Raw genomic sequence first — 19221 nt, 5'->3', positions numbered from 1 at the left:
CCAAAAGCACCGAGAACGACTAGAACAAGTGTCAGTTTGCTAGGTTCCTCGCTCGTCTGGGGTTAAGTGTAATTTCCCTTATTCACGCTGAACGCTGGCATACCGAAGACAAGGGTACACGTCACCTTGAAAGACGAGGACATATCCGCGCCACTACGAACAAATCACCCTCAAAATGAAACACAGAGAGTCCAATGATGACAATTATTGCGGTCATTCGCCACATGACATAACAAGAGCAAACAATTCAGTAGCTTTAAAAATAGTTTATTTCCTTCCTCACAAACACATGAGCCTTCTGACCATTGCGCAAGGCACCACAAATTAAAAACTTACATTGCAATGTAGTTTTCTTCCATGATTCAAGATAAAATGGGTTTTAAAAGCAAATGGATGCCAATTACAGGGGACTGGGAGGGGGCGAGGGTAGGTACCAGTAACAGGGAGGCACGCGTTTTTCTACAGTGTTTATTGAAATAGGCAGCAGTCAGCACATGTGCTTCATATGAGCGGTTCCCCCAAATGAGGAGAGATGCTGCATATCCTGGTTTCTCCATCTAGAGAGTACAGTGCCAACAGTACTTTCGCTAAAGCACAAAAGACTTCTCCCTAGTAGTCTTAGTACCAGTAACAGAATATGATTATTAAACATCTTCAATGTGGTTTTCATTACAAAAAAACATGTTTCACATAAAAGCTTCATAATGTAATCCAGAGACAGAATTAGTGCATGCTTAAAACGTGAAGCCAGGCTGCCTATTTCTGATAATGTTTTCATTTCTTCCAGCGTTTTTTACTTTCACAAATATGCACGCAGTTTCCTACCAGGTTAAATAGACACACGGAACACTTCTGCTCTGAGCACCATGATTCCTTCTCAATAGCCTCATTGGGACTATAATCCTAATCCTAAGGAGAATGGTTCTAATTTGTATTCAGACTTGCTTCTTCCTCCAAATCCGGTTAGTGTTGACCAAATCCCAGCAAATGTCAGACACAAAGGTTTGTGAGCAGAGGCCCAAAGAATAATTATGAGAAATTTCACAATGATCTAGGTTATGAAACCACACGGAAAATAAATGATTTCACCTTATAAAAAGCCTCGACTTGAATTTAAACAGGAGATGGAAGTGAAAGGAATGAAGTGTTGCTTCAATCCAAGCTGGGGCATTCTTCATTGCAGTAACAACAAAGCCACAGCAATAGCGCAGGGACGGTCCTACGGGCCTCTACCAATGGCTTGTGAGGTAGATGGCTTGAAGAGAGGTAGGTAGAGCCCAAATTTGTTTTCAATCCCTGCAAACGTCGCAACTGCCAGTTTGTAGCCCCCAACGTGATCGGGGTTGGGAGCAGGCAGTGTGACCCTGGATTTAGGAACTGGCTCTGCTCCCATGGGCTTCCTAAAAGGAAAGGAGAGAAAACAGAGCGAGAATCTGAGTTTTTGTTTTGTTTTTTAACTTGGTAAAAACAACGCTCAAAAACTGCTAAAGTCTGGATCAGAGAGGAACTGTGCCATTCTAGTTAGCTGTATATTCCCTTCTGAAATGAGTTTGATAACATGACTTCAGTATTTTCCTGCATCTTTTCTACTTCATCATAGGGACTAAACAGACATACCTGTCTCAATGACAACAGAGTGTCAGAAGCAGCTGAAATTTAGCAGGATACTTACACCCCTCCAAAATCAACGTAGAACCATCGCTGCAGCAATTCATAGGTCAGCAAAGTTACACCAAACTGGGGGGAGGAACGAAACACACGAGCTTTGAAAGAAATAAGAAATAACAGATGCAATTAGATTTTAAAAATTCACCTGATACCAAAGGTTTAGTTAAGAGCAAATTATTTCCATACCGCCAGCTCCTTTCCACAAAGCTTTTGGGCCTTCCTCCCGAAGGATCTTCCTAAAGCAGTCTATCACTCCGCTGTAAGTGGTCTGGCCGGCCCGGGCGGCCACCTGTAATCGAGTCTTGATAACATCAGCGGGGGTCACTAGAGATGCCGCAGGCATACCTGCAGGAAAGACAACACCTTCGCAGTCCGGTCACATTCTCCCTATATAAAAAGAACTGTGCTTTGAACTGCTGGCCGTGGAAAGAAAGTTAAGAATCAGATGAAATCAAATGCCTCTTTGCTGTCCCCTCTGGGAAGCACAGCTGTGACTCTCGTTCGCAGTGAAGGAGGCTCCAACACACCTAGAGGAGCACACGCCTCGTCTCCAGATCACCAACCTCCGTTTGTTATGCTTATATTCTTAAATAGTTTGAAGGAATTATCAAGACGATGACTTCGAGTGGTTGAGAACAAACGGAGAAAGATTTTGTTTGTTTGCTTCTTTTTTCTTTTGCTTTCCTGTGGAAATCAGAGTTACCAGGTCTGAGTTTTCAGAGGTGAAGCTTGTTATCCGTCTCCTCTTCCTGCTTTTCTGGCAGTCACTGGAGGTGCCCTGTCACATACACTCAACCACCCCCCACCTTCCAAACCCTCACCTCTTCATTTACATCAGAGAAAGACTTTACTGACAGCTAAACAAACACTGTGTGTGCGTGTGTGCGTGCGTGCGTGCGTGTGTGTGTGTGTGTGTGTGGAGTGACCTGAAGGGGAGGCGCCCACAGATAACACTTCAGGATTCCTCTTTCCTATGACTGACATCTCCAGAAAACATATGACAGAAAGCTTAAAATTTCGATTGGCCGATAATCAATGAAAAAGAAACAACAACAACAACAACAAAACCCTCCCAAAATTACCAATGGGAAATTTTTCTACAGTCATTTTATCCAAACTGGGGCAGCCCATGTTTAGATTTTTTAAAAGCGAGACTGTACTCAGAAGACACTGTCTCTTATGGTTTTATTACTTTTCCATTATGAACCTATTCCAAACCAAATTGGTCAAATGCAGATGCATAAATCTCCTTTGCTTTTTTTAAGGCTTAATAATTCTGTAAGAATTTCTGTCCAAACCAACGTGGTCTGGCTCACAACTCCATCTCATCCTTCTAACAGACAGCTTTAAAGTTACAGTGTGTGCGTATGTGCCCGGGGGAAATCTGCAGAGTACACGTTTGCATTTATATCACTAAGCTGTATCTTTTCCTCTTCCATCTATACTAAGCTCCTCAAACATTCATCTTAACCGTTTTTATAAAATGCATCACGTTTTTGCATGTGAGAAAGCTCACTTTATATCCACTGCTTCACTGGATAAGTCATACTGAATTTCCTATTAGCTTAGAGGAATTATTTCAACTTTGAGCCAGGAATTTATCCTCCAACATAATGGAAGGAAACATGAAAAATGCTTAGAAACCCACTGTGTTCACACCACCAATTTTGTTTCACTTCCTGGTTTAGAAAGAGTTTAGCAAGGCTGTCTGCTTTAGACACGCAATAAAATCCTCCTTACAACGGTGGGCAGGCATGTCAGAGTGTGAATGTGAAAGACATACAAGCAATAAAATGGGTAAAAGGTTTCCTTCAGTTAGGGCAGGTTTCATAAATAGCTACTTGTTATGAAAAAAGAGAGAAGTATTGGGGAGGGCAGGGAGGAAAGACATTGATCAGTGAAATAAAAATGCCAAGAGAAACGTGTAAGATGTTTAGCAAGTTGTCTGGTAAAAAGCGATTGGTGTGTGTGTTGGCGGGGGCGGGGTACTGGAAACATGGCGGCCTGTGCACGACTCTCATCCTCTCCACCCCCTGCTCCCATCTCTCCTAGGAGGCCAGCTGCCAGGGCCTCGGAGGGACTGTGGATATCCCTGTGGACAGGGGATTTCTGGTGTGGAGATTTACTAAATTCACCTGGAGAACAGCATCAGGCTGCTCCAGAGCAAGGCCAGGAAAGCAGCACCTACCAGGAAGAGCTGGGCCACCGGAGGTGTGTTGATCTGGGGGGTCAGGGATGGCAAAGACTCTGAGCCAATTTGCCTGGTCTCTTCCGGCTTGCAAAAGGGTAAAGACAATGCTGAGCAAGAGGTCAAGTCTTGGGACTTCCCTGGTGGTGCAGTGGTTAAGATTCCATGCTCCCAATGCAGGGGTCCCGGGTTTGATTCCCGGTCAGGAAACTAGATCCCACATGCACGCCGCAACTAAGAGTTCGCATGCCACAAATAAGGAGCCCACGTCTCACGACTAAGACCCGGTGCAACCAAATAAAAACAAGAACAACAACAACAAAAAGAGGTCAAGTTTTCTCTCTCCCCAAAGATGGGAGAACAAGACAAGGCTAGGCAACAGGGAGGCAGCTTTTAGGTTCCTCAACAGGAAGGGGACTGCTGCCCAGCTGGTGCTTCAGAGATGAGACAAATGGTGAGACCTTGGGGCCACCTGCTACCTGTGTGACTGGAACAACTTGGGTGTTCTCCAGCCAATAAAAAAAATATAACTCTTTAAGGGGGTGCCCAGCAGCTAGAGAGTAGAAGGTCATTTACAACAAAAAGAAAGCATGATTGGCAAAACACAGCTTTGGTACAAGGATATGTTGTATAACAGGGAATACGGCCAATATTTTACAATAACTACAAATGGAACATAACCTTTAAAAACTGTGAATCACTATACTGCACAACAGAAACTTATATAATATTGTACCTCAAAAAAAAAAAAAAACCCAACCCAGCAAAGACCAATGAACAGATATGACTAAAAATACAACTTTGGGGTAAGTCAGCCTTAATTTTCACAAATATCCTGTTAGTATTTGCAAAAAAAAAATGTGCTTCTCTGTTTATGGGACACAGAGTTAATATCTATGTATTTTGGATCAAGGTTAAGTTTGCCAGAATCCCTTTGCACCCTTATCTATATTATCTACTTGATGTATCAGTTTCTAAGAAAAGTGTAAAGATTTTCATTTAGAAAGAGAAAATACCACATTCTTGTCATACTTTTTTTTTTTTTTTTTTTGCGGTACGCGGGCCTCTCACTGTTGTGGCCTCTCCCATTGCGGAGCACAGGCTCCGGACGCGCAGGCTCAGCGGCCATGGCTCACGGGCCCAGCCGCTCCGCGGCATGTGGGATCCTCCCGGACCGGGGCACGAACCCGTGTCCCCTGCATCGGCAGGCGGACCCCCAACCCCTGCGCCACCAGGGAAGCCCTCTTGTCATACTTTTAACTTGAGGTTTTATAAGACGATATTATGTTGATAATACAGAGAGGCTTCTTAGTGAACTTTATCTTTTCTAAGTGTAAAATATGCCTCTGCGCTTCTGAATGCTATGTTTAAACCCTGAATTCCATTTAGTTTGACATTAATATTGCTACACTTGCTTAGTGTTGGTATTTGCCTGGTACATATTTTTCAATCCATTCTCTTTCCATCTTTCTATGTCACTGTTTCCTCGAATGTCAGATGACTAGATTTTCTTTCACAACTTGGCTAAAAGTGTTTGTTTTTACTAGCGGCACTGAACGCATTCAGTTGTGGCTCGTAGACTGATTTCTGCCATTCTGGGTTAGTTACGGTTTTTATTTTCTCTGCTTCTAGGTGTTTCCCTTGTGATTTCCACCCTTTCCTGACTAATTCAATTTGTCTAAATATCGTAAGCGTTTGTTACACAGGTGTGGGTTACAGTGTGTGCAACGAATGAGCACTGACATCTCTGCAGGCTGAGGTGCCCCCTCCCTTTGTCTCCCTTTCTATTACCTGCCTCCCAACAACGCTTCTTGTACAAAAACACATAAGCCAAGGTTAGCAGTCACTCAGACCGACTCTTGGGTTTAACTTTTATCTGCTCTGTTTCATATATCCCACAGTGTCCTCTTTCTTAAGTTCACTTTTCATTTTGCCTCCGAGAGGTCTGTGAGGGGTACCTGTGAGTCCTGGCTGGGAGGGACTACCCTGCTTTGGCCTCTGCTCCTGAAGGCAAGCGTGCCTGCTGGGAACGTAACTGCATATCAAGACCTCCTCTCCTCGGCGTTTTGACGGAAGCCAGCACCGCAGATGAGAAGCCAATCTTCCATTACTGATTGGTTTTCTGTCCTCTTGCTCTTATTGCTTCTCCCTGGACAACTCCTATTAAACAGATGTTAGACCTCTCGGATTCATCCTACATATCTCTTAAATTTTCTGTTATTTTTCATCTATGTATTTGTGATCCATATTCTAGAGCTTTTTGTTTGTTTTCTCCCATGACTTTATTTTCCATGTGTCAAATTTGGTGTTTGTTTTTTTTTTTATGGATTTCTAAGTTTGGCAATCTTTTTATTAACTTTCAAGAAAGCCTCCGTACTGAGTGTTTCTTTCAAATCTGAGGACCCTAATTATAGTTCTTAAAAGTTCTCCTCTGTTCCCTGAATTGCCTGTTTTCTCTGTAATTCTTCTATTTACTTACCTTATTGCTCCTTGTTGTCTGAGGGGACCCCTGGCTGTCTACTGACATTCAAGTTCAAAGGACAGGCTGATTTGTGCTGTGGACAGCTTTCCACCGCACTCTGGGCCAGCCTCACCCACAGGCCTCTCTCCTGAATGGAGAGAGTTTGTGAAATGGGTGAGGCCCGTAACTGCATGCAGGGGCTAAGATAGGCTGGCAGGGCAGGGACCTTCCAAATCCTGCAATGCGGGGTGCTTCACTCTGGAGGTAGAAGGAATTATTTTCTACCCCTCTTTGGAAGAGCTGCTATTAGTTCATTTTTTTCTTCCCCCCCTGCATCTGTGGTAAAGGTCTGGAATTACCATTAAGCCTTGCCCTGATTTATTTCAGTTCTTTACAATCACCCTCTCCAGGCAAGTGTTCCCTTCCCTTTAGAATACAGCTCTGGGCTTTTAGCCTCCGTTCAAATGTTGCCTGAAGTTCCATATAGAAAGGAGAAGAGAGAGGAGCAAGCCGACCTTCCCGCAGTAAATGCAGTTCCTTAACTCTTGTTAATTATTTACCCTAAAACCTCCCCCAACACTCAAGGCATTTTATCTATTGTTCACTCTGAGGTTAAAATTATCTGGTTTTGCTCTTAAATTAATAAAAGTAATTTCTCCTGCCGGTGTTCTGGGCTGTGGCATTTTTCACTTGTTTCAGGTTTTGGTTCCTATCTTCTGAAGGCTGGTGCTAACAAGGAGTTTTGTTTGTTTGTTTGTTTTGCGGTACGGGCCTCTCACTGTTGTGGCCTCTCCCGTTGCGGAGCACAGGCTCCGGATGTGCAGGCTCAGTGGCCGTGGCTCACGGGCCCAGCCGCTCCGTGGCATGTGGGATCCTCCCGAACCGGGGCACGAACCCGTGTCCCCTGCATCGGCAGGCGGACTCTCAACCACTGCGCCACCAGGGAAGCCCAATAAGGAGTTTTTTAACATGTATTTTCTACCATTTTAAGGTATTTGGGAGGAGAGATGGATCAACATGCTCAGTCCATTACCTTGATCCAACCTCTCCATTACTTTTTTTTTTTTAAGGATCTAAGAATTGCTTTTAAATTATCTTAAGCTTTATGTCCACATAATTAAAAAATTGTTACATTTTATATAATTATGTGCCAATGGTACTTTTCTCCTAACTTAATTCTTCTAATACATTTGTAAAAGCATCATGAGCAGTCACACACATAACTCTTTTAAAGATATTCCTGGGGCTTCCCTGGTGGCGCAGTGGTTGAGAGTCCGCCTGCCGATTCAGGGGACACAGGTTCGTGCCCCGGTCTGGGAAGATCCCACATGCCGCGGAGCGGCTGGGCCCGTGAGCCATGGCCGCTGAGCCTGCGCGTCCGGAGCCTGTGCTCCGCAACGGGAGAGGCCACAACAGTGAGAGGCATGCGTACCGCAAAAAAAAAAAAACAAAACAAAAAAAACAGATATTCCTGAATTACTACTTAGTCTAAAGCTAATTAATTCAAAGACAAGATCACACGACCATCACTGCAGTCTGACTTGTTCCTCTACCTCACCCCTCTGACAAGATCATCTGGGATGAGCAGTCACTCTATAACATTTGAGAAGTATTAGATATCCTTCATTTGATATTATCCATAAACCATATTGCATTGCCCTTCATTAATCAAAAAAGTAACACTTAGAGTGAGTCAGAATTTGATTCCTTAATTTCAGGCCCCTTGCTTCAACCCTCACCTTCTGACACATGAGGCACTTCGGCTAATGAACATAAATTTAAATATCTGTTGGTCTTAACTCGATCCTGTGAATTAATGGAGATGTTCCCAGCATCTAAAGATCTTCCCAGTTTATCACTAGATACATAGACCTAAAAAAATTTAATATTCTCTATGTTTTAAGATACTAACAACCACCTGTTAAAAAGCTGTATATTACTAAAGCAATCTAACTTTAAATCAAATCAAATTTTTGGAGAAAGTAAGGTAATACTTACTGAATAACTGAAATTCCTGTCAAAACATAAAAGGTAAAATCATGTTCACTGAACCCAGATCCATCTTACGTATAATAGTATTGTTCAACAAAAAATATACGTATCCTGGGCTTCCCTGGTGGCGCAGTGGTTGAGAGTCTGCCTGCCGATGCAGGGGACATGGGTTCGTGCCCCGGTCCGGGAAGATCCCACATGCCGCGGAGTGGCTGGGCCCGTGAGCTATGGCCGCTGAGCCCGCCCGTCTGGAGCCTGTGCTCCGCAGGGGAAGGGGCCGCAACAGTGAGAGGCCCGCGTACAACAACAACAAAAGTATCCTGTGTAAGAGATAAACTGAAATATAAAATATAAAAATCATATTTTATATTAAAATGTGTATTTTATATAACATATAAAAATAGCATTAAGACATTTCTTATAATAAGTTAGTTAAGTCAATTACTGTTCCTCGTAGCTTATTTTGAGATCAGCTTTTCTCCTTTCTCTTAATGACAACAAAGATCACTCTGGCCCTTGGACCTACCTCCTGGGCTTCTGTGCATACCCACCCCATCACTGTGTCCTCTCCTGAGGAAATGCCTTTCTTCCCCTGGTATCCACAAGAGGAACATGGGGGTCTGATCTGGCTTGTAACCAACAGCCCACACATGTGTGGTGCATTTTGTGCTCACTGCCCTTCTTGACGGTGTTGCCCTGGGCACGCTTCTAACCACAGTCCTCTGCCCTTTCCATACTGAATTCAGCTCCCTGGCTGAGCACACCTGCAAGGCTCTACACTCAGCAGATGGTGGCCCTGCTTCCTCCCAGGACATCAGTTAACTGCTTATCACTGGATATACATTTTTATGTTTATCTTACTTAAAAAAAAAAAAAAATGACTAATCTTCCTTATTAATTCTGATACATTTTTAGGCATTTTAATTTGGATTTTCAGGTAAACAATCATTTTCAAATAACGATAGATTCATTTCTTCTTTTCTAATATTTATGCCTCTTTCTTCCTTTTCATATTCACCACATTGACTGGAACCTCCAAATAAGGCTAAAAAACTGGATAACAGAAACATCCCTAACTTTAATGAGAATAGAGGTTATGACAGTTGCCATTGGCTTCTGATATCTGTTATGAAATTAAGAAAGTAGCTTAGTTCTCATTACATAGTTTACACAGGTTTGTGGAAGATAAAGACCATCAAGCTTTGTGGCTTATCTGTCCTTTCAAGAAAAATCCAATGACAAAGTCTGTCTTATGTTATCCTGTCTTACAGGGAAGGGGAAGATGGGCAATAAAATGAAAGTAAACGTTCTATAGTCAGCGTGGCAGTTCGCTCCCAAAGGGGCCTCAGTGATCTTCACCTGCTGGTGTTCACACCTCTGCCTCCGCATCGTCTTCGTGCACGTTATGGAGGGCTGATCAGTAGGACTAATAGGACGGTGTGGAAACGAAGGAGTGCGACTTACAAGGCTTGCTCATAAAGACACTGCAGCTTCTATTTGCTTCCTCTTCTTCTCACCTTCCTCCCCCAACTTCTCCTGCCCTGTCCCTCCCTCTCCCTCCTCCCTCTCTCTCTGGTCTTGCTCTGGGGGAAGCCAGCCGCTGTGTCATGAGGACACCCAAGGACCTATGGAGAAGCCCTGTGGCAAGGAACTGACGGTCCTGCCAATGCTGTGCGTCCTGCCAATGCCGTGCGTGCGACTGAGCCGTCTTGAAAGTGCGTCCTCCGACCCCAGTCAGGCCTTCTAGAGCCCTGGCTGACGTCTTGACTGCAACCTCATGACAGACTCGAGCTACAGGTCCCCAGATGAGCTGCTCCCAACCCACAGAAACTGGGATAATAAACATTTGTTGTTTGAAGCTGCTAAGTTTGGGGTAACCTGTTCCGTGGCAACAAATAACTAATACAGAAGGTATGTGGAAAACAACTCTGAAAGACAACAGGATGGCTAGAGGGCTAAAATAATAGTAGAATGGGGATGTAAAGCAGTTCAAACTTTCAAGAAGGACAAGGCAATGCCTTAAAAACAATCATAAATTTTTTTTTTTTTTTTAAACCAGCAAACTCACTTCAGAGAATTTATTTCTCCCAAGAAAACAATCCAGGATAGGGGGACAAGCCTTATGCACAAAGATGTTTTTTAACAATACCATGTATTTAAATTTTTGAAAAAAAAGTTTGTTTTCTAAGATTGAAGGTGATGTAAGTATGCAGCAAATTAAAAATTTTGTTTCCAAAGTTTTAAATGACATAAGAAAATTAACATTATTATTGAACATTTAAAAATACTTATTATGTGCCGGGTGCTTTCCTGGATCTTTATATCCATTAATTCACTTAATCCTCATAATAATCTTACAAGACTAAGACTATTCTTATTTCCATATAGAGGTGGAGAAACAAGCCGAGAGGCATTAAGTAACTCATTCAGGTCATACAGTTCTCAGCAGGGAAACTGGAATTTGAACCCGGATAGTCTGACCCCACAGCACATGCCATGAACCATTTTGCAGTGATGGTGAACAATGCTTCAGAAACGATGCTAAGTGAAAACCACATACCCATAATGTGTTAAAAACCGTCCAAGGGGGGGAGAAATTAGCAAAAATATTAAATGGTGATTTTCTTAGAGTCATGGAATAATGGATACTGTTATCTTATTTACGTGTTCCGATACTTTCCAAATATTTTACAATGGTCAATATTTTCATAATCCAACAAAAAATAGAAGACAATAAACTTTAAAAGAGAAAAAAAATCCACTCATAATTTCTACAGTTCTGACAGCACGGATCACCCAGGAAAACTTGTACCCAGAGACAAAAATTATGTCTGGGTAGCTATCTTCTCCAAGGGAAGAGTTAAAAGCAATATTTTTGTGGTTCAAAGAAAACAAAGCTTGGAGAATGTCCTAGACTTTGAGCTTTATCTTCTGATGTTGCAATTGAGTTTTGGAGTGAGTTACAGACAGATTCTCTTGGATTCAACGTAATGATGGATAACATGTACTGAGTATTTACTCTCTGCCAGGCTACAGGCTAAGTCCTCCACATGGGTGCTCTCATTAGAGCCTCACAACCACTCTCTCCAGTCAGTACAATTACCATCTCCCTTTATGGCTGAGGAAACCAAGCCCGGGGAGCTTAAGTAACTTGCCCAAGGTCACATACTACTAAGTGGTATGTTAGTTCTCCCCAGTAGGTCCTACCTTATTTCAAGTAAATGACTGGAAATAAGTTGTATTATACCCTTTTGATTCAAAAGATATTATCATTTATACATCTGTAAATGACATATAAAGGACACAGTGAGTGAGTCAACAGCCAAACTGGGATTAAAACAGGGAATTCTATGGTTGAGTCTTGAGATCATGCTTTTATGATTTAGGTAGAGTGGTCTCACTGCTACTCATACGAGGCTCCCTGAGCAGCCAGGAAAGGACAGCCCTGCCTCATACACCAACATCACCACCTTTGAAGAAAAGGGATTCACCAAGAATTACAGAGGAGCTCCATGGGTTCCCGCCTCCAGGGCTCCCCAGGCTACAGGCAGGACACGGGGCTCACAAAATAGCAAACAACTTCTCAAAGCAGGGGGTAGTTCTCAAGAGGCTCAAGCCACATGTCTGATGAGAACAACACCTGTATCAAAACTGTCTGGACCCAGGCACCCCATGACTGCCTTAGGGTCTGTTAACTCATTAAATGTTTGTCACCACCTGGAGAGCTAATCCAGATTGTTCTAGCCTTTAGGGTCTCTAAACAAGGAGAAGCATCAAAGAATGAACTCATTCCTGCTGGGGCTATAATCAAATTTCCTCTAAGGATTTACACTGGGAATGTAGAAGCCAACGTCTGCATCTATTTTCTTCTGTTGATACTTTCACTGTAGCACTATAGAAGATAGTCATTTCTCTCTGAGATTCAAATATAACCCCCACCCCGAATCTTACAACCTTACACAGCTAGCAGGAATCAGGTATCTAATAGACCCAAGCTGTTTCTAGTTCTATTACATTTCTTTTCTCTCAATGACAATAACTACTGCTTAAATTCTGGACAAGTTTTATGTACTATTTTGGTTAGACACCTTTAAGGCACAAGTATTAACATTTTTAAAAACTTCTGACTGAACAGTTCTTGTTCTTACACCATGAAGTGAAACTATGAAATGACATGGAACCTGAACTGGAATCCAGCAATAGTACAAACGCACCAACCTTTAACGAGCTTTTTTTTGGAGTTGAGAAATTAAGCTTGTCTAATAGTCTAACCTGCCAGAAGTAAGATTCATTTCTTTCCCTTTCACTGTAGTAGCTCTTCAAAGCCATCTAAAGCCATCTCACGTGTACCCTGTCGACAGCGATAAGCAAAAATTCCAGTGCCATGGCACAGGGGGAACAGAGCTCTGAGGACACTCACCGGCTATGGCGCCAGCGAAAAGCAGGCTTCCGGGGCTAATCTGCCCATCTTCATTTGCAAGGGAAGCCTTCACATGAGCATAGCATGGGAAGTAGATGGCCGAGAAAGGAATGTCCCGCAGAAAGCACGCTTTGGCACCCTGTACGTTTGAAAAGGAAGAAAAACCACATGAAACACATATCCCATTCAGAAGATCAAGCTTCTCTGGAACTTCCCTCAGAACAAAATATTCCTGGAGAAGACCGAATTTGTACTTAACAAGTTGAAAGGGGAACAGAAAAAAACATATATAACCCAAGTTCTGCAAGTAATAAATCAGAATCTTGTATTTTAAAATAAAACATTTTACTGTGTGGTATAAGCGAGAGGGGAGAGTTCTTGTTTATTCTAATGGTAAGATTTCGATGAAAACATTTTCGGAACTCTGCCTGCCACATCCTTTTAAATCCCTAATTGATGGCAGGTCGCTGGCATTTCAAGGAGGATCTGTTCTCAGAAGATGGGCAACAACAACCAAGATACCTCTGTGTTTACACACTGGGAAGTGGACAAATTATAAAGGTGGTAGGGGAAGGGGTTTGTTTTTCACATTGTTTGAGACTCTGATGAAAATGCTGGACTCTTTCCCAGAAAAAATTACACATATGTAAAAAATTAGACACCTTTTCAAGGGGTTCATGGATTCCCCCAATTTATTCATATACTTAGCCCGACTGCCCCAGGGTTTATGAAACATTGATAAATGCCTGTGCTAAAGCCTTAAAATGTTTGTAATAATTCCTATATATTTAAGAGCTCTGTGTAGAACAATTAGCAACTAAGGCAAACTCTTCACCAAATAATTTCTGGTGCCAAAATAATGCCATGGGGAGGGCTTGAAAATTGATGTATGCCCAGAAATACGATATAAAATTCTAATGAAAACCACAAGACATATACCGTGTTTTAGGCAGGCTAAACCCACCTACCTTCAGAAGCCCCCCTTTTCAATATTTAACGATTTAATACCATTTCTTTCACAGATTTCTAATGCCTAAAAATTTTCATCAAATTTAGAGATTCTTCAAGGAAAATAATGAATCCATCCAGATTCCACAGATCTAGCCAAGCCCAGCGACATTTATTGAGGTCTAGTGATGTTGGCTCTCGGGTATTTGCCTGATGCCAGCCTCCAATCTGTCAAAGTTCCTTAACACTACACATCTGTTACTGCAGCCTTTGCTTTTCTGACACCCGCATTACACTCCTGACTCACACTGAGCTTGCGGGTAATAAAGCCCTTAGTCTTTTTCATATGAACCGCTATTAACCTAGGTCTACTGTAACTTAATTAGTTGTCCTAAACAAGTAACATAAGCAGGGCTTTGTGTTTAATCCTATTAAACTTCATCCTAGTTTGGCCCATCCTTCCAACCAGAACAAATGCTTGGAATCTGGATTCTGTCATGTTGGCTGTTCTTCAATCAACTCACCCATGGATGTGTTAAGCTGCCTCTGGCCACTTTGAGTACAGATCCCCCATCACGTATGGCCAATCAGCCCACACTTCTGTTAACACCCAAACTGTTAAATGCGTAACTGAAAAGAAGAACTACAAAATTCACCACACCCAAATTCCTCATTTTATACATGTGCAAATTGGTGCCCAGGACAGTTAACCTATCAATCGCAGGTTTATTAAGGGCCTTGCTGTTGGCTTGCTTAAGGGACCTCCTTGGAGGCAGTGCCAGAGACAGGTCCAAAACTCAGGAGGCTCGAGTTTTTTCCACCTCTCCCAGTTTTTTCAAAGGGAAAAAGTACAGTATAGCACCAGTATCCATGTAGCGTCCAATCCTTTCCTGATGATTTGTTTTTCAAAAAGTTATAATCCAGGGAGTTACTGTGTAAGGGTAATACTATCACTCATTTGTTTGTCTATTTTTACTTCCTTTTCCTTATTTTGCCTACAAACCTTCCCATAAGTTCTGTTCGCTATTTGCTCACATGTAGAGTCTGTCCAGGAGATATTCAAATTAAACACCAAATGACCAACTCATATTAAGATCAGTTAAATCTTCTTCATGTCTGGCTCCTTCAATATAGTAAAAAAAAAACTTGCCATATTACTGACTTACTAAACAAATCACTTAGGAGTAATTTTTAGGATGATAAAATTCCTCCTCACACGAATCCTGCTTTTAACTAAATCTATTAGTTTTTACTACGGACCTCATCTCCCAAATTTCTGCATCTACAGAACTTCAGTCTAGATGCTCTGCTCATTTTTTTTTTTTCTTTTTTTGCTGGTAATATTTTCCGTTCAACATGTTCTTCCCCCCGCTTAGAAAACAGTAAGTGCCTATCACAGACAAAGTAAAGTATTAAAAATTTAAATTGCCCTTAATTTTCACCAGCAAGAGATAAACACTGCAACCACCATATATGTTTTGCAGCATCGCCTTCAACAGTAATATTATCAACCGTTCCATAGTCGGGGTCATGCTTCTGTGGTTCAGTTATGCTTTTCTTCTCCTTAAATTCATGCTGTCCAGTGTTTTGGTTTTCTTTTTTGTGGGAGGGTGAGGGGGCGGTATGGCCTAACGTCTCCTCAGCCACACTGCCTAAATTTCTTTTCTATACACTGTTTTAAAAGCTCCACCATCATTATGGTCTTGGCTGTCCTGTGGGTTAGGCCCAGTATTGCCACCCTTGTCAAAGCTCTGTAATGACTTCACTTTCCCATTTTCCTCTCCTGGTCAGCCTGATTCCTCTCAGGTAAAGCTACTCGATGCCCCATTCATCTGATCAATCAAGGCACACGTATCACTCTACCTCGTCTTTGATAACTGCTAAGCTAGGCACATCAACCTCTTAAATACCTCCTCTTCATTCATTTCAACCCAAACACCACCCTTTCCAAGTAAGTAGAAGATAGACGAGGAGTAGATTCCACATGGCTCCACACTTTCTCAGTGCTGTAGATCTGCCTACGTCAGCGTTGCCTATTTCAGAGTGTAGGCGACCAGGAGCCAGAAACTACTGCCTGATTTAATTTAGAAAACAACAAAATTTTGGGCTGTTAGGGCCTAAGACATGTTCCTGGTGACACTGATTTGGCTTTGCCAACTCCCACAGAAAACACCACAACTAAAGAGAGAAATGAGAGGCTTCGGGATACACTGATATGTGACCTGAAATTAGAAACATCCCTGTGACACAAGAAGAGTAAGGCCAAGTGAAGCAGCAGCTGGGTTCTCCCAAGAAGGAACTCTGCTTTCCTGAAATCATGACAGTAAATCATGTATCAGTGTGAGAATAGGAGCCTAATAAGAGGTGTGATATGCTTTAAGAGATGTCTGAGAACAGTTCCAGATGACTACGAAGAAAAATGACTTGATCAAAACACAGATGAACAAACAAACAAAGAAAGACCACATCTAAGGAAAAGGCGGAGCTACACTGGTCAGAAATATGCTGCATTTTTCCTACCAGGGATCAGACAATGTGCTTAAATAATTTACGGATGCTGGAGCCAAGGTGAGACTCTGTAAGACATTTCTGGTTTCTGATTATCTGAAAAACAGGAAGGAAAGGGAAAGTGAAGGAAGAAAGTTACCTTGTGGAATGGCCACCATCTCTGCTTCACAGAGGCAGGACCATCTAGCCAGCAAGTGAAAACATTTAGAAACTCTAATTTCCACTGAGCAACGTATGAAGCAGCCCTGGGACCTGCGAGAGGTACCCTCCCCTCTATGGCTGTGTGGCTGTGTAATGAAAGAGCACTGGGGCAAACAGAGCTCTGAACTTTCCTCTCCTGTCAAAATGGCCAAAGGTTGCCTTCTTCGGGGCAGGGAGGGGGACAGGGGTTTAGGACTACACGAGGAAATAATTATTAAAGTCCCATGTAAAGTATCAAGTCCAGGACAAGCGTGAGGGCAGGTGGGGATGAGGAGGTCTGTGGTCCCTGCCTCTCCTGGAGCCTGCATCCTCCCACAGCCCAGCACCTGCTCAGGCATCTCCCGGCAGCACATCACTTCTCCTGAGTCATGAGGTGTCTCTCACACCCCAGGCATCAAAGCCCAGTTCCCAAGGAAAGCTAACTTTGCAAAGGGTTGAAGAAAAAGGCACAGGCTTATTAAATTTTCCTGGTCTCCTCCCCCCCTCCTCCCCCACCCCCGACTTCCTCCAGGCCTAAGGCACAAAGGCAGGTGCCAGTTTGGCACAATGAAAAGGGAGACAGGATGTGAGAAAGGCATTTAAAGTTCCAACAGTGAGAATGTTCCCCAGATTCCTTGCTAAATCCTTCACTTCTCAGTGAACACCCATCCTCCAGTCCTACCTCAAAACATAAACCTGTTTGACTTGAATTCTACTTGCCCCACGTACCATTTTTACCAAGTGATCAGCCATTCTGAACAGGCAACTTTATAATAAAGGGGAACATTCCATGCTGCCCAAGAGCCTGCGTCAGCAACACAAAAAGAAGTACTTTGGCCATTAAAAAATTAATAAATGACAAAGTGTGTACCACCTAAAATAAATCTTTAAATGTTCCTCTCCTTAAGAAAAATCCCCACATTTCCCTGCTCTAGGCAGCCCTGCCCTTGGACATTCCCTGGTTGGCCCTGAAGTTCCTTTGTACACACAGTAAAATCACTTGGGGGAAATTAATAAATGAAAAATGCAATCATCTGATCTCTTACTCTTCGTTAAAGCACTCTTTCTCCAAAAAGGGGAAATTATTATTATTATTCTTTTCCTTTTTAATAAAAGGCCCACTAATAACAGACAGGAACAATAAAAGGCATCTCAGGGGAGACCTGTATGTGAATAAACTTGAATCAAAACTCAGATCTAGTTTAATTATCAACTCTGGCTCTGTTCCAATTCCATATCCCTCCAAAGTCTCTCCGTCACCATTCTAGTTAACGTCTAGGAACTTCATTTAACTTCAGTGGTCCATGGTGCACACAGGCCAATTAGACGTGTTTAGAGACGCTGGCCACTGTATCGCCATGGCAAAGGAAATATCTGCTTTACTTCTCATGCTTTTTTGGATGTGGACACTATGGTGAAAGCCCAAAGGAGCTTTAATCAATTCTTAAGTTGCTGGAACCATCCACCCAAGCTGACTCCGGCAGCTCTGTCTGGCATGAAATTGTCAAAAGATAAAACACAACAGGATTTGTGTCTTACACACATACACTGCTAACTCCAGTGTCTTTTTCCTTCTTTTAAAGCTCTTCATCTTGGATGGTATCACACCTGCCCAATCAATCTGAGGGAAAAAAACCATCCTGAAGGATGGTGGTTGATAAAGAAGTCAGGGCCAGGGCAGGTCTTTTCACATGCTAATTCCTGCTTACTCTAGCTGTACCTGCAAATACAGCTTGAAACAGACTATTTCTAATACAGGGGAAGGTAATTACACTCACAAAGGCACCTCTGTGTCAGGGCTGGGCACCAGGAGCCAGCAGGTCTGGGAGACAGAGGCTTAACAGAGACTCCTGCAGTGAATGCACATTGTCTAGCATGGGGGAAAAGGCCAGACCGGGGGGGACCCTGCAGCATTCAAGACAACAGTGGTGCACCTTGTCTGGGAAGGTTATTTAATGCTTCTGGCACCTGTAGTCAGAGCCACCCCTCTTTTCCTACCTTACAGGTTTAGAATTTATTTGGCATGTATAATTGTATATTTTGATCCTGGAGCTACAAACAATGGGCAGCATGTCATGTCTTGATCCCTTAGCATTCCTCTTCGTTTCTCCCAAGCGAGTTAACCCTTGTATACACAGCCTGGCAGCACCTCTCCTGCCCAGGCAAGGGACAGTTAGGGATTTGAACAGGGTGCATTTCAGTATCTTGCTGAGAAACATTCCTGGTGCCAAGCTCCGTTATGTTGTGTCACTGGCGTTAAAGCCAAATCAACCAGTCAACAATTGGAGACTCCATGTAAGTGACACTGAAGTTACTTCAATTTGAATATAAAATATCAATGCCTACTACTTGCTTTCTTTAGTCCAGGGACTTTTAGATTATTGGTGTCTCCCTAATTTCATTGCAATTCTAACAAAAGCACCTTGGTAACTCAAGGTTTTTTGTTAGGAAATGCCACTCCTGTGCCAGGTCTAATTCTCTACTGTTCTACTATTACATGTTGCTTTGCCATCAATGACGCTCATCATTTAGATGGACTGGAAATCCAGTAAGTGGCTCAGAGTTTTATTACATGGAATTTTGGTCTCTGAGAAGCTTTGTCCCCTTCACAAAGCTAATCTGTAAAAAACGTCCCATCTTTTCCATTTTTCTTTTCTTTCCCTTCTTGCTGTCTTTCCCCCCAACTTCTCCCTGCTACCTATTTGCAAGTTGCATGGTTTGTTTCTAGTCCCAAGGTTTAGACACTGAAATTTTTACTATAAATACTTAACTTACAGTCTGTTATCTTTACCTTCCTCCTATATAATACTTGCACATTAGACTACTTAAATTAGAAGCAACCCCTCCATCTTACCA

At 42.6% G+C, this 19221-nt stretch overlaps 1 protein-coding gene across 10 annotated transcripts in view; it reads right to left on the bottom strand.

Annotated features, from left to right (window-relative positions):
- Positions 1–19221, bottom strand: part of SLC25A13 (solute carrier family 25 member 13) — a 296284-nt gene that overhangs the window by 91715 nt on the left and 185348 nt on the right. For 6 of the 10 annotated variants that reach the window (XM_067746352.1, XM_067746353.1, XM_067746354.1 and 3 more), the window contains 4 exons: positions 12730–12868; positions 1855–2013; positions 1673–1763; positions 252–1400 (listed from right to left, as the gene is read on the bottom strand). In XM_067746352.1, the coding sequence (XP_067602453.1) occupies positions 1220–1400; positions 1673–1763; positions 1855–2013; positions 12730–12868 (570 nt within the window). In that variant the 3' untranslated portion in view covers positions 252–1219. Of the gene's footprint in view, positions 1–251; positions 1401–1672; positions 1764–1854; positions 2014–12729; positions 12869–19221 lie in introns of those variants that run through there. The other 4 variants (XR_010945512.1, XR_010945511.1, XR_010945513.1 and 1 more) reach the window with 1 other exon arrangement.

This window comes from Pseudorca crassidens, chromosome 8 (genome assembly GCF_039906515.1).
Source record: "Pseudorca crassidens isolate mPseCra1 chromosome 8, mPseCra1.hap1, whole genome shotgun sequence".
Taxonomy (NCBI): Eukaryota; Metazoa; Chordata; class Mammalia; order Artiodactyla; family Delphinidae; genus Pseudorca; species Pseudorca crassidens.
Note: the sequence above shows the minus strand (reverse complement) of the source record. Positions and strands in the feature narration are given on the sequence as shown.